Here is a 14,084-nt window from a genome sequence, read left to right as displayed (position 1 = left end):
GACTTTCAAGCCGATAAGCGGATGGGTAGCGCAGTCTGGTATTTTCGCTCCTCGTCTACTCAAGGAACGGTATCTTTATACATTGACCGATCGACCCGAAGAGCTTGGTCGCCCAGCTTCCCCGGCGGATGCGGAACTACGTGTTAAAGGCAAGTATGCCGGACGGAGTGCAAGTTTCGTTCTCCAAGGTAAGTGAGGAGCTACTATGTCCCCACAAACTCACAGGGTTATCCCACGGAGTTGGAAGGAGCATTGCATGCTCACTTGGGATGTGGCTTCCGATGTGGCTCTGCGTTCTTGTTAAATTATCTTGTGGTCCACATCGCGGAGAGCCAGCCTGTCTCCGCGAGATCCCGCGCCAGCCATACGAACACGCTCCTTCACCCCGCAACCCGCAAACTGACCCCGGGACAAAGCATGTCCCCGGTTTTAGCTGGGCGAATGCCCCGTTATGGCCAATACGCCCATCGCGCCATGTTCAGAGGTTGGTCCCCTGGATGAGCCCTTTCGGCTTCCGCTGCGTGCCTCCGCGATCGCCGGCTGGGCGACGGGACATTGACTCTGCCAATTCTCCACATTGAAGGCTATATAAGGAGACCATTGCCAGTGTGCTGAACGACATCAAAACACACCCCAGCCTTTTCGTTTCTACATCTTTCACAACTGCGCAGGGGCTCACGGCAATGAAACTCGGTATCCCTTTCAAGTTGTTTCTTTTCGGACTCTCCGCTTTGGAAGTTGTCACCGCGGGACCTCGCAATGTCTTTACGGAGCTGTACCGGCCTCAATTCCATTATAGCCCGGCGGAGAACTGGATGAACGACCCGAATGGCCTTGTCTATGACGATGGTGTTTATCATCTTTACTACCAGTACAACCCAGGGGGCGCAAACTGGGGCGCATTATCCTGGGGCCATGCAACAAGCAAAGACCTAACACACTGGACTGAACACCCTGTTGCTCTTCGCGCGAGAGGTTTCCCAGACAATGTCACCGAGATGTATTTCTCTGGAACGGTTGTGATTGATGAGAAGAATACAAGTGGATTTGGGCGCAAGGGCAAGGCCCCTTGGGTTGCCATGTACACATCTTTTGTAAGTGAATCATTATAATAGCTTTGCGCTCGCAGATACTGATATAACTAGTACCCGACTGAACAGGTGCTTCCTAGCGGAAGACATGTCCGCGCGGGTCAACAAGCGCAGTCCATTGCTTATAGCCTTGATAAAGGCATGACATGGACAACATATGATGCCGCAAACCCAGTCATTCCAGAGCCTCCAGCTCCCTACCAAGACCAGTATCTCGAGTTCCGGGATCCAGGGGTTTTCTGGCATGACAAGACCCACCAATGGATTGCCGCGGTAAGTATTGCAAAACTACACAAGATTGTCATATACACCTCCCGTGATCTCAAGCACTGGGAACTGGCTAGTGAATTCGGCCCGGTCAATGCGGTTGGCGGAGTATGGGAGTGCCCGAATATCTTTCCATTGCCCCTGGACGGCAGCAACGAAAAATGGGTTTTGTTGCTCAGTCTTAACCCCGGCGGGCCCCCGGGAACCGTAGGGTCTGGCACCCAGTATTTTATTGGGGATTTCAATGGCACCACCTTTACTGCAGACGCGAACAGCATTTATGACAATACTGGACCGAAAGATAGCGTGATTTTTGAGGATTTTGAAGGCGAACGGACCTTTGCTGCAAGAGGATGGACAGCCACAGGTAATTTTACTGGTGCATCTCCAGCGAAGGGCACTCTAGCTGGTCAAAATCCAGTAACAGGGTTTCTTGGGGAGCAGTTGGTGAATACATTCCTCAATGGCGATGCCACGACGGGTACCCTCACATCTCCCGCATTCGAGATATCGCACAAGTACATCAACTTCCTCGTCGGGGGCGGCAGCAACAACGAAACGGCAGTCCGGCTGATAGTCCAAGGACAGACGCTGCGTACATCTGTGGGCGCAAATAGCGAGGCCCTTTCCTGGCAAACCTGGGACGTCTCTACCCTTCAAGGAAAACGCGCCGTGATTGAAATCATTGACAACGCGACCGGCGGCTGGGGCCATATAAACGTGGACCAGATTTCCTTCTCCGACACGCGGGCAACGCACACCGTCGCGAACTGGGTTGACTGGGGCCCAGATTTCTATGCCGCACTGGGGTTTAATGGCCTCCCGCGTGACCAGCGCACCATTATTGCCTGGATGAACAACTGGCAGTATGCGGGTGTGATTCCAACAGATCCGTGGCGCAGTGCCACTGCGATTCCACGGCGCCTCGCGCTCAAGTCTATCGACGGCAAGGCGGTGCTGATTCAGGAGCCCGCGGAAAAGTGGAAGGCCATTACAAACGGGGGTCAAGTTTCCACCTTCCGCCGCGTGGACGGGGTGCGAGAGCTTGGCCGCATCGGGAAAGCGCTGCAGATCGAATTGACCTTCGCCAACAGGGCGGCCATATCCCCGATTGAAAACGCTGAATTCGGAATCACAGTCGCTGCAACAAAGGACTATGCCCATGAGACGCGAGTTGGATACGACTTTTCCACGCAGGAGGTCTTTGTCGACCGCACGCGTTCGGGGGATGTGTCCTTTGATTCCACCTTCGCCGGTGTGTATCGGGCGCCATTAGCCCCAGCAGCAGACGGGACTGTGTCGCTGCAAATCTTTGTTGACTGGTCAAGCGTTGAGGTCTTTGGTGGCGAGGGAGAGGCCACAATCACGAGCCAGATCTTTCCCTCGCAAGATGCCGTCTACGGCCGACTCTTCTCTACCGGCGGCAAGACCAGTGATGTCAAGATGCGAGTCAAAAAAGTGGACTCTACCTGGCGGCGGTAGGCTAGTGTTGCGCGGACGTGGACATTGCTGGTGGGCGTCGTTGGCCGGGGCGTGGCGAGGTGGAAGGAGACAAATGTACACTACCTACTTTTCTAGCTGAGCCGTGGTACTTCAGAACAATCAATCCGTGATAAAGCAGATATTAGGGCCGAATATGAATGCAAGAGGAATATCGCGCGCATAGCTGGCTAATCAACTCCAAAACCAGTCCCATATTTGATGTGGTAAGAATATTGTTTAACCCCTCTGAACCCTGGCTCTCTCAATCCTACTTGTCGCAGACTCTTGCATATATCGAATAGACGGACTCAATTCACTCGATCCCTGGAAGGCTTCCACCGAATCCTTGACGTACCCCCAAAACCGTGGCTGAGCGAGCAACGATTAGTCCCTTTAGCCTCTTCTGCTGGATGCAATATTTCCCGCTTTCCCTTCTGGGTTTACTATAATGATAGTCTTACTAATTTTTATTGCACCTCTTAGTTCTCCATGCTTCTTATTCTGTTTAATACAAGCCTATTTCAGTGAAACGTTCCTTACAGAGAACCCTAGGTCAGCACCTCTAGTTAGAGCCAGCCACCCTCTGTTTCTAGTATTATATAATATATATACTTCTTCCTAATATCCCTGCATACTTGGGACTTCTCTCCTTTAGCTATTCCTTCTATACTAATATGCGTAGCTAGTTCGTCAATTGATACGCTGCCCTAACAGGCGCAGGCAATGAACGCGATCCTCGGTCTGAGTTCGAGTAAGCTAACTGTCTGCAATTCACATGTTGGAAGAGATACCATGAAAATCTAAGATAGGTTTCTTTTAGAAAATGTAGGTGGCAACGAGTCCTGCTCCTTTGTTCCCTCATATTTCCCTGATGTTCGTCCCGCCAACCTCGGGACAGCCCAATATATAGCAATATATAGGGTGATAGCGCTCGCGATAAATCCCGAGATTTGTGTGCACCAATGGACATACTCATTCGAATCAAGAATATTGCGTTGCGTTCATAGGTATATCAATTAGGTGAAGCTCTGGATTTAACGCGGTTTCGGGAGGCGCTTAATGGAGAAGTTATACAAAAATGGCTTTCAAATCGTGGCGAATACTCCACTGGAAACAGTACATATAAGGCCTAGGTTCCTCTAGCGGCAACAGTGCTTGCAGCCATGTGGTGCACCCAGTCCTCTAGATCAAGGCCATCCTGCTGCGTTCCTCCCCAAAACTAGGACGGATAAGCATGCCTGCAATTACAACAGGGCGTCTTCGGCCAGAAAAAGGTCAAACAAGCTGCCAGCCCAACTATCCTCAGAAAGATTCTCGTAGCTTCCATCAAAAGCAGTGAACATCGCCGCTTCTAAGTTGGCACCGCGAAGGGACCTCATGGACCCCTGTGCCATAGAGTCCCGTTCACTTATCATGGCATGGGGTACGTCGTCGGTTGCCGAAATAGGACTTGGGAAATTGCCAGACCTGTGGATTTCCATCTGCTCCCCATGACTCGAGACGCAACCCATCCAAGACCATGCGTCTGAAGTGGATAACGGCGATGGGATAGGCTCCGATGGTGCTGGACACTGCGGTTCTTCTTCCTCGCAATAGTGACCCCAGGAGAGAGCTTTGTCCAGGGAGGCAACTGTTTGGAGATAGATCTGCGGAAGATGTAATAATACCTCGCCCCAGTTCTGTGGATCGGCCGTGGAACGCCCCGAGCAGCGTATCCTGGAGATTGCAGACTCGGTGACTCGGTCAATTATGTCTCGCACGTAAGTGGCCAATTCGGCGGCTCGCTGGAAGTATGGTTGTGTAAACGTCATCAGCAGCTCAGTGATACCTTTTTTATTTGTATTCCCCATGGGAATATTGGCGAGCTTCAAGTTCAAGACCCGCAACATGAAGGGCAGTGCTGTCAAGACTATCCTACAGGGTGATAGAATGTCAGCTAAGTGTGTGTCCTTTAGCATGAGTACGAGACGAGATACTCACGAATCAAGCGGCAATTGGCTGTCTGCGCCGGCTCGACCAAGGTCTGCCACGGCATGTGTGATGGCATCAGCAGCGTGGTGGAGCTCCAAAAGGATCGTCCGTCGACGCTGAAGCTCCCTATCCGGTGGCGTGGAAAGGCATTGACTCAGGGTGAGTTCTTTGTGACATAACGAGATTCGAGCATGGCTGCTTCGCCATTAGCTAGTAACATACGTCTTTCGTTGAGGCAAACTCACTGATAGTGTATCGAAAGCGGAGAGACATGGATTTGGATAATCTCGTCCGAACATCTACTCTGCAGTGCTTGATCAACCAGGGTCTTTCTGTTCATATCCCAGACCGCAAGATCAAGCTTGAGGTAGTTAATATCTGACTGGAGGGTGTGGGCTAGATCTCGCTGATGCTGATGGGGTAGGTCCCCAAAGGCAAGAGGTATCACTCGAGCGAGAAGGCGAGACAATCGACACTGCAGTTGGAACAGGTGGTCCAAGACGCGCTTTGCAGAGGGTAGGTATACAATCGAGTGGTCAATCTTATCGTCAAATCGAGGTTCCTCAAGGCTGTGAATTCGAGTTTCAAGGGCTGCGGGAATGATCTGCAAGGCCTCGCGACGGCTCAGAGCGATGGCACGATCCCGCACGGATATTGACCACCAAAGGCGTGTTTTGCTTTCAGCCTCGGGCTGGAGCACATTTTCCCTTTCTGTGTGATCTGAATCAATGATGACTGCAGTCTGGACCGCGACTGACAGCCATTGACTTCCACCTCGCCAGTCGGACGGCGAAAGGCGATAGGAGAGTAAGACTGCCCCTTGGGCCTTGGGAAGAAGGCGTGGCTCGGCGTTGAAATGATGTAACAGCTGTATACTCGTTGTCAGTTTTCCAAAGTTGATATGTCAAGCCGAGTAGGAAGGCAAGATACCGCTGCCCGCTGGTAGAAGGTGTCTCTTGCATGGGACACGTCCGCGTAGCCGGCGTCTCGAATCGTTGCCGCATGCACAAACTACAAAGGGTCAGATCCGGCGCGGTTATCTGTGGAAATGGATTCATACGCTGCAGCTCGCGAATAGCAAAGAGTGAAGAACAAACAGGCTGATTGTGCCAGATTGTCGACCTTCAGACGCATTGATTCGCGGGAACCTCGCCTCGTCCAGGACCGGAAGGAGAGGATGTACACGGGCGAAATAAGCCTCGATGAAGAGTCGTAGGAACTTGGATGTCGGAACGTTTAGACAGCCTTTTATCTGTAGGAAAAGAACATCTTCGGCAAGCAGAGCTGAGCGCTCAATTGGGTCGATGAACGAATAGGCAGTGTACGCAGTATCCGAGCTAATCGGAGTCACGACACGCGCAATGGATGGGCAATTGGAGGTTCTGTGCCTGCTAAAGTCAGGAGCAAATACAAAAAACCAAGAGGCGAATGAAGCAAACGTACTGTGATGACCTGCGCTTTCCCCTCGCGCGCACGACACATTCGCGGTAATCCAGGCGACAGTTGGTGCAGGGCGCCCCAGATACAGAATAGTCGCAGCGAACCTTGCGGTCGTGGCAGCTAACGCAAGCCTGCAGAGATCTACGATTGCGAACCCCGGATTTCATGATAGCCAATGCCACTAGCCTATCGCTCGTCGATGGTGAGCTGGAATCGAGGCATTTGTGTATACGCATCGGAAAACTCGGAAGCCGCGTCGGATCTCGTCTACAGACCCTCGACTACTCATCGGACTTGTCTCCGACTTTGTCAAGATTTGGGCTTGCGTCACAGGAAATTTCTTATTAGACTATCTCACTATCACCCCTAAACAAAGCTGAAGTAGCAACCAAACAGTTTCATGGACAGATCTCGGTCGTCCACCCGAGCCCCCAAATTCGCCTGCTGCTCGACCAGTTCTCTTAACAAGACAGCAGCTCGCTTCGCATTTCTCGTCGCTCCAAACCCCATGCGGAACGGCGGCAGAATCTCTTCGTCCTCGTCGTCGTGCAGCTGCAACACTGGCCTGGCCTGCGCCAGGGCTTGCAGCTGATCAACTGCCCAGTTTTGGCGCTCTTCTTCCACACACTCTGCTCCAAAGAGGAACACGGGCCATAGCAACGCAGGGTGAACAACTTTTCTCTTCTCACTCTCGTTACCCGTCGTCCACTCACCATACGCGCTCTGCAGATGCTTCCAGACCTCCCCCAGCGCGGTCCGAACCGTGGCTGAATGAGCCAGGCTCCACCAACACACGCGGTGCAGGTACACAAAAAGGATCCAGAAACTGGCAAGAAACAAGCTGAAGACCTCCTGCATCCGGTTCGCCATGTCTGATGGGAGCAGGATCATCAGCTGGTCTAGTGGCAGCGACATTACTTCGGGCCGTTGCTCCCACAGCCGTCAGAGTTCCCCTTCGAGCTCCTTGCACTTGATAATCACCTCGTATTCGTCCTCGGGCGTGAAACGTGCTCGGTGGTGCTTATCCTGGGAGCCGATCTTACGGCAACATAACTGCGTGGCCGAGTACCATTCCAGAGTGGGTTGGAATATGGCGTGCAGCAGAACGAGCTTCGCATGGCCGATGGGGACAGCTGGACCCTCTGTATGCCCACGGCAAAGCGCCGAAGCTATTCCAGCGCTGTTGGTCACAGATGAGCTCAGTGCCGCCAGTTCCAGCTCCCCGTCGTGATCGTCCGCTGCTTCTTTCTTCGAGGTGATGATCTGCGTGGGATACGTAGAGACGACTTGCAGTGCTTCGGGTGACAGAAGATGGGTCCCACCGCCCATGTGGGTAGCCTTGGTGTCGAGCGTCTTGAGCCACGAGAGTAGGTGCTGTGAATAGATATTCCACGAATAGTCCTGGGTCGTCACAATGGCGTTTGCAGCGTGTTGCGGAAAGCCGACCGCCTTGCCATCGTGATCCTGGATGACTTCGAACCACGCGAGAAGGACAATGGCCGCGAGGAGCTCATCCAGCTGCCCGAGCTCAGTACTCAAAGCAAAGGTTGTCATTATGGTCTGGATGCCGCTACAAGCAAGCTGGTGATGTTTAAGAATTCGCGTTGTGGAGCGCTCGTGCGTTTGGTTTGGCCATGACGCTACCTCATCAATCATGAGGAGCTCGATAACGGAGAGAAGGGAATAGAGGACGATATGGCTGGTGTTGCTCAGCCCGACCAGATATCGCTGGAGACGCCGCCATCGTCTCTGTCCACCGAGCAGGATCGAGGCCGGGGGTTGGACAATCCTCTCAAAAAGGCGGAAGAGGCTCCTCCTGTGCTCAAACTCATCTGATGTAAGTTGACCACTTTCATCAATGAATCCGATTGCGACCGGGGCGTGAGAGTAATTGAGGGCCTCGTCGAATATATCTGTGGTAGTGGAGAGTCCTCCACTATCAGGGGACGGGACAATGCAGGTCTCTCCCGCCCACGAGGGGTCCAGCCACCAGTCAAGATTCGAGGCATTCCTTTCGCTTTCCTGGCTATGAGTGGAGGTCGCATTGGTCGACAGAGGCGTCGTAAGCTGGTTAAGCTGGTTGATACATTTCGGTATGGCCTCACGAGTGGAGGGTTGGTTTTCCGACGAGGCTCGATCAGCTCTCTGACGAGTTTGTGTCCCTCTCAAGGTCTTCTTCTGATACCCACAGCTCAGTTGCAGTCGGTCGCAGTGACCGCAGACTGGATGCACCTCATCACACCTCACATGGCGTTGCTTGCAAGTGACACAGCCTCTTCGAGACCGCGGGGCAGCACGCCCTACTCGTGGGCGATTTGGGTGCGCCGTGCCTTGCATGTTCGACTTGGCGGCTCTCATCCGACGTGAGCAAGGCAGAGGGATGGATCCTACGCGAGTCTGGGGGATCTTTCCCCAGAGTAATCCACGGGGTCCGGGGTAAATCTGCTCTAACTGCGTTGGACTGTAAGCATCGTCATACGAGCTCCAATATCGGAAGTCTCCCAGTGCAGCCCACTTGAAGGATGCAAAAAGGGCCCATCGAGACTGATTCCCACCCTGCTTGCTGACCGTCCAATCGCAGCAGGCCATGTTTCCGGTCGCGAAAGTACTGGGAGCCGGAGCCGGAGCCGGGCCGAACGATGCCGGTCCAGCCGACCCGGTGTATGCCACTTTCGGCCACAAACCAACTGATCTCCGCTCCTTTGTGCTGCCATGAAACGTACTGCCGCGGAAATGCGAGCACCTTTGATGCGCCTGATGTGGCGTTCAGCCCGAATCCAACAATCCCGTTGGCCTTCACGCTCTGGTGCCGTTTGGACCTGCTGAGCGGCCGAGAACAACCCGCGGCGTTCCGCTTCCCACCGCGATTGTGTTGCAACGCGGCGATCGGCGGGGTAAATACAATACAGTACTGACATGCCAGCTGACCGATGATAAGCAACTTCGGGTTTTTGGGACTTGCATACATCGGGAGCGCTCAACGATGAAGAGCAATATTTGCCCATGGATGGAACAGCCGGGCGGGCCTTTCTTGGTTCAGAAACAGTGGAGCGTAGTTCAGACATGCTACGATTACGAGGCTGATCCAAGGCCTCGTCTCGGAGTTTGGTTCCTTTCTTCTCTTCATTTGGCTATATCTATTGCTACTGGCATTTTGCAGATAGGCATCTGATATATTCTCCCACCGGCTTCCACATAAACGAATGGCTCAATAATATTCCCATTCAAAGACACAATCCGTACCACGTGCTTCAAAGATGGGCCCTCCAAGTCTCAGAGCATGTATCGGAAAGCGGGAGACTTGTCACCCATGCGTACCATCTCCTCGGCCGTCAGATTCCCTGTCCCGTTCGCCTCCCGTGCCTTGTTCACCCTCTGGTAAACTACGCGCAAGGTAATTACCGCGATCAACCCTGCAACCGCGAAGCCCAGTTCGAGACCGTGCCCGAGGTAGTAGATGGGCGCATCCTGAGCCCTGTAGAAGTTGCAAGCGAATGCTTTTTGACCCCAAGTTAGCGGATCTTGCTCCTCGTGTTTGCCTCAATGAAAGTTGACTTACCTCCTCCGATATTGCCCAGTCCAATATGGAGCCCCATCCCCACAGCTCGCTTGTAATCCCCAGCCAGATTATTGCTGATCCAGTTGACAATGCTTGGTACACCCGGATAGATACCTATATCATCGTCCATGGACCCCGGTCAGCTGATGTGTCATCCTTGCCTTTTTTATCAACGATGCAATGGGTATGTTGCTGCGCTGAACGTTGTTCGACAGCTTACCGGAAACAGCCAGGAAAATACCAAAGTAAACCACTCCTGGTACACCCTTCCCGGTGGATGCCATGACAATGGCGAAGCCAATGATAATGCAAGAGCAGTGGAAAATCAAGAATGGCGACCGCTTCTTTGCTCGGTCAGAGAGCCAGGCAGATCCTACCGCAATGACAGCGGCCGTAATGTATATTGGTACCTGTTATTGGTTAGCAAGGTCTGAAGATATGTGTGTATAATATGTCCCGTACCGTCAGCAGTTGTGCGTTGGAAGACGAATACCCCAAGTCCCGGATGATTGAAGGCAAAAAGAATGAGATACCGTAAAGGGGCACAAGAATGCCCCAGAACGCTTTGCAGTAACACATTCAAGATCAGAAACGAAGCGCCCAGCGATCAGTGGAGAACTCACCGACAACGCCGATCCAAATCTGGTAGTCAGACACAGCCTCCCAGACATATTTCCACTGGAAGGACTTTGGCCCCTCAACATTGCTCCCGAACTGGTCTTTCAGACGGTGAATTACCCAGGCTTTCTCATCCTCGCTCAGGAATTTGGCTTCGTGTGGGTAGTCGACAATGATAAAGAATGCAGAAGCCGCGACTATAACAGTCAGGAGTCCTTCCAGGATAAAAATCCATCGCCAGCCATCCAGGCCAGCAACACCGTCCATCTTCTGGAGTTCTTGTCAGACTTTATCTGCATTGATTTGTTTGGGGCAACTTGCAGCAATAGCAAAGGCCAACAGGCCTGAAAATGCTCCGGCTACACTCGCAGCACTGAAGAACAATGCCTGTCTAAACTGGGCCTCGTGCCGACAATACCATGTGGTGATGTAGAATGCAACCCCAGGGAATAGGCCAGCCTCTGATATGATCGTCAGCAATCTTTATCGTCCCAGGGTACACTGGTCAACCACTCACCAGTCACGCCAAGGAAGATGCGAGATACCAGAAGTCCATGGTAGTTTTCAACAATTCCCATGAGCGTCTAATCCTCCACAGCATTAACATATGTCCATCCATTAAAGGGTGTAGAACGTTCGAACCATGACAATGCCCACGCCCACCATGATCCCCGAAAGCCAGATCGAGGGTCGAAGCCGCTTTAGGACCATGTTCGATGGCAATTCGAATGCCGCGTACGTGAAGAAGAAAGCGGTCACTTGTACCTGTCAGCTAAGCAAAACATTTCAGTCAAGGCCTCACTTACAGCACATATTGTACTGCTGGCTGGTCAGGTTGATGTCATCGAGTAGACCTTCAATCTTGGCGTTGCCGATATTGCCACGGTCCAAAAAGCAGAGAAGATACAGCGCTGTCACAATAGGGATCAGGCGAAGATCCATCTTGCGAAGGACCTTTTTTTCGTCGACCACGGAAGCTTCTTCCAAAGTCGAATGGGAGCTGGCATGAAAGGGGTTGGAATGCTCCAAGGTTATAGTGGATGCCTTAGCAATCTCATCATGTTCGCCGGCCATGTCGAGTAAAAGAGCACCTCGATATATTTATCGTATTGCCTGGGAGGAAGAAACAAAGAACTGTAACGTGCAGGGGAGGTTTAGGTCGCTCGTCAATATCAAGCGGGGTGTGGCAGGTTAAGTACCTTTTGGCCGCTGCAATAGACAGGCTGCGTGATAAGCTCTCTGAAGATATGGGCGAAAGCACCCGGGCCAATCCAAAGGGCTTCCATGGCCCGTTACCACCCTCGGTAGGTCTACATCCCGCCGACTGGATTTCGGCAGCTAAGGGTGGCGAGAAGTTGGTATTCTCTGGGATACAGTCTTGACTTGTGCTAGTTGGTGCTTTGTTAGGAGAGCGCAGCTCGCGTAACTATCAATCCTGCGCTCGTGTAATCCTGTACATAGCCGATACTAAGGACAGGGGATCCCGGGGAAAACGTGGGGTAGATGGCCAGATCCCAGCATTTGCCCCTTTGCAAACTTTGGTTCCCGGCAACTTCGGTTGGAAACGTAGTAGAGATCTTGGCAGGATCATCAGCTGACTTCTCAACCAAGGATTCTTCGTTGATCAGCAGGAATTCTTCTCAATTCACTGAAACTTAGTTTGGGCAGTATCTAGACAGAGACAGAAAGTAGGGTTAGCGAGAGAATATGCATCCCTAAGCCTATACGGCACAGAGCTCTGTCGCTCGAATGTTGCGGACGTATCTATCGGACCGAGTCTTTATTACTGCGTAGCATGTCCGTACATATACCGCAACTAATTAGTATGATGAGTTTCTCTTGGCAAGAGTACATCATCTGGAAGATATAGTCAGAATACGGTGTAGCTATGCCCCCGTGATGCCCAAGTGGCTTAGATAGTCGTGGGCTCCCTGCCCGGCCCCGGTTTCGGATGCGGAGACACCTCGGATCCACCTTGAAATGTGATTAGTGAACATGACATTCATATCTGTGCTTCCGACAGGCCAACCTCTCCAGCAACTCCTAAAACGTGGCGAAAATCTGTAGGTCTATGCAACGAAGCCAAATGACGAGAGTTCCCTGAGCACATGAGACTTCCTATCGTGTATAGCAGCTCCAGCAACGCGATGGTTCCGACTGCTTATAACTAATATAGATGCATACAAAATAACATTCTCTGACAGTCGCTCACAGGCCTGGCGTACCATTTTCACGGAACTCTGTGGCCGCCTGGTGCAAGGCGCCTGGTCAAAATTCTCACGACCAAACCAGAATGCCCTGAGGTCTGCCAGGCGCTCCTCTAACTCGGTATACTGCTTTTCAGGATGATAGAGTTCGCGTCCAGCCAGCCGCCCGCATCGACACCACATCTCCCAATGTCATGATGACCCGTCCGTTCCAGCGGCCTAAAGAGGGTTGTAAATGCTCCAGCAATTTCAGAGCTGGGGTCTTCGCTCACTGCAAGTTTGCTGGCTGAGTAGAGGGAATCGAATGCTCCGGCGCATAGGCAATGGCACTCGCGGTGATCACGATGCTTCCTGGCGTCTTGTGCCTCTGCATTGTGCTAAAGGCCAAGTTTACGAAGTTGAACGCGGCGAACACATTGGCACTGACGACCTTATAGCGTTTCTTGACTAGATTGCCCTTGCTGTCCCAATCGTCTGTAATGGAGTCCGACGTTTCTGGAATGCCACCGTTTCAGATGCCTAATTGGTTCGTCCGACTTGACTAAAATTCAATCTCAATGCCTCACAGTTGGTTACATTATATTAATAAAAGTGATTGTTTTCCAACTCCTCCTCTTGATTGTGAAGGTCGAGCACATGAATGGTCGCATGTTTCCTGGACAGGAGGGGCGCCGCAGTAAAGCCTATCTCAGAGGAACGACCTGAAAAAAAGCTAGCGTTAGCATGGAGCCCATGCAGTGTCCATCTGTTATAATGCAATCTTTCCCCTCTAATGATAGGATATGACTGTCTTCAATGAGCAGTTGCGCTATGGTCTGTATATGAAATACTGAAACTCCCTGCTTTAGACTCTTCTTTGATCACAGGCTTATCATCTAGACTGATGATTAACGACAGATGGTCTCTTGGGCGAACGCGTATAGCTGCCTGGCTAATGACCTTAGACGTTCAAGGGAGCAGGGTACCAGACATCCTCTTGGCCGACTGTCCCGTTTCTCTCGAACGCAAGCGAGTACCTGTGCTTGGGTCAACGTGGTGTCGCAGGTGGCCAACTCTCTGTATCTTTTTCAGCGAACGCCGAACTACACCTTACCAGCGAGGTACAAGAACCTCTCGCAGGAACAAACCCGCAGTTTTAATGTTACTTACGATGCAAGCTAAGGCCACGCTTGAGAGCAGACCATGGGCCTTGACATGGGCCCCGCGCGCCAAGTGCTTAACAACCTCCAGGGTGATACCATCGCGAATAACCAGATACTTGACGCAGGATACGAGATGCGAGAGCTTGCCTATCTCTTTTCTTTTCCAATGACCTCTTCATGAACAAGAAAGCCAATAAAATAATGTGCGAGCACCTTTGCGAGAAAATCAGGGTACTTATCAAAGATCTATAAACAGTAGCCTTGCTTGATCCCGACTCCCCCCTCGTCGCGAAGCGGCCTGCCCTTG

At 52.0% G+C, this 14,084-nt stretch overlaps 5 protein-coding genes across 5 annotated transcripts; 1 reads left to right on the top strand and 4 right to left on the bottom strand.

Moving 5' to 3' along the window:
* Positions 1-683: 683 nt before the first annotated feature.
* BJX68DRAFT_270935 (glycoside hydrolase family 32 protein) lies at positions 684-2,840 on the top strand (the record flags this gene model as incomplete). Its single annotated transcript, XM_071046828.1, has 2 exons — positions 684-1,094; positions 1,146-2,840. The coding sequence occupies 2 exons, from the start codon at positions 684-686 to the stop codon at positions 2,838-2,840; spliced, it is 2,106 nt and encodes a 701-aa protein (XP_070894863.1).
* Positions 2,841-4,084: 1,244 nt separating this feature from the next.
* On the bottom strand, positions 4,085-6,418 carry BJX68DRAFT_270934 (Zn(II)2Cys6 transcription factor; the record flags this gene model as incomplete). Its single annotated transcript, XM_071046827.1, has 6 exons — positions 4,085-4,754; positions 4,821-5,006; positions 5,057-5,679; positions 5,742-5,822; positions 5,872-6,199; positions 6,255-6,418. 6 exons carry the CDS (start codon positions 6,416-6,418, stop codon positions 4,085-4,087), a joined length of 2,052 nt encoding a protein of 683 aa, XP_070894862.1.
* Positions 6,419-6,577: 159 nt separating this feature from the next.
* Positions 6,578-8,754, bottom strand: BJX68DRAFT_245048 (Zn(II)2Cys6 transcription factor domain-containing protein). The gene has a single exon (XM_071041438.1). The coding sequence runs from the start codon at positions 8,607-8,609 to the stop codon at positions 7,194-7,196; it is 1,416 nt and encodes a 471-aa protein (XP_070894860.1). The 5' UTR covers positions 8,610-8,754; the 3' UTR covers positions 6,578-7,193.
* On the bottom strand, positions 6,618-7,166 carry BJX68DRAFT_270933 (uncharacterized protein; the record flags this gene model as incomplete). The annotated part of the gene is made up of 1 exon (XM_071046826.1): positions 6,618-7,166. One exon carries the CDS (start codon positions 7,164-7,166, stop codon positions 6,618-6,620), a length of 549 nt encoding a protein of 182 aa, XP_070894861.1.
* Positions 8,755-9,524: 770 nt separating the features above from the next.
* On the bottom strand, positions 9,525-11,370 carry BJX68DRAFT_257946 (major facilitator superfamily domain-containing protein; the record flags this gene model as incomplete). The annotated part of the gene is made up of 9 exons (XM_071043442.1): positions 9,525-9,748; positions 9,811-9,924; positions 10,031-10,220; positions 10,273-10,373; positions 10,434-10,706; positions 10,746-10,889; positions 10,946-11,012; positions 11,071-11,186; positions 11,235-11,370. 9 exons carry the CDS (start codon positions 11,368-11,370, stop codon positions 9,525-9,527), a joined length of 1,365 nt encoding a protein of 454 aa, XP_070894859.1.
* Positions 11,371-14,084: the final 2,714 nt, after the last annotated feature.

The sequence above is a fragment of the Aspergillus pseudodeflectus genome (genome assembly GCF_044049435.1).
Source record: "Aspergillus pseudodeflectus strain CBS 756.74 chromosome Unknown BJX68scaffold_54, whole genome shotgun sequence".
In the NCBI taxonomy this organism is placed as follows: Eukaryota; Fungi; Ascomycota; class Eurotiomycetes; order Eurotiales; family Aspergillaceae; genus Aspergillus; species Aspergillus pseudodeflectus.
This window is presented reverse-complemented; position numbering and strand designations above follow the sequence as displayed.

What these genes read in the sequence shown, in the direction of transcription:
- BJX68DRAFT_245048 (XM_071041438.1), bottom strand. Translation starts at nt 8,609, where the DNA reads ATGAGAGCCGCCAAGTCGAACATGCAAGGCACGGCGCACCCAAATCGC.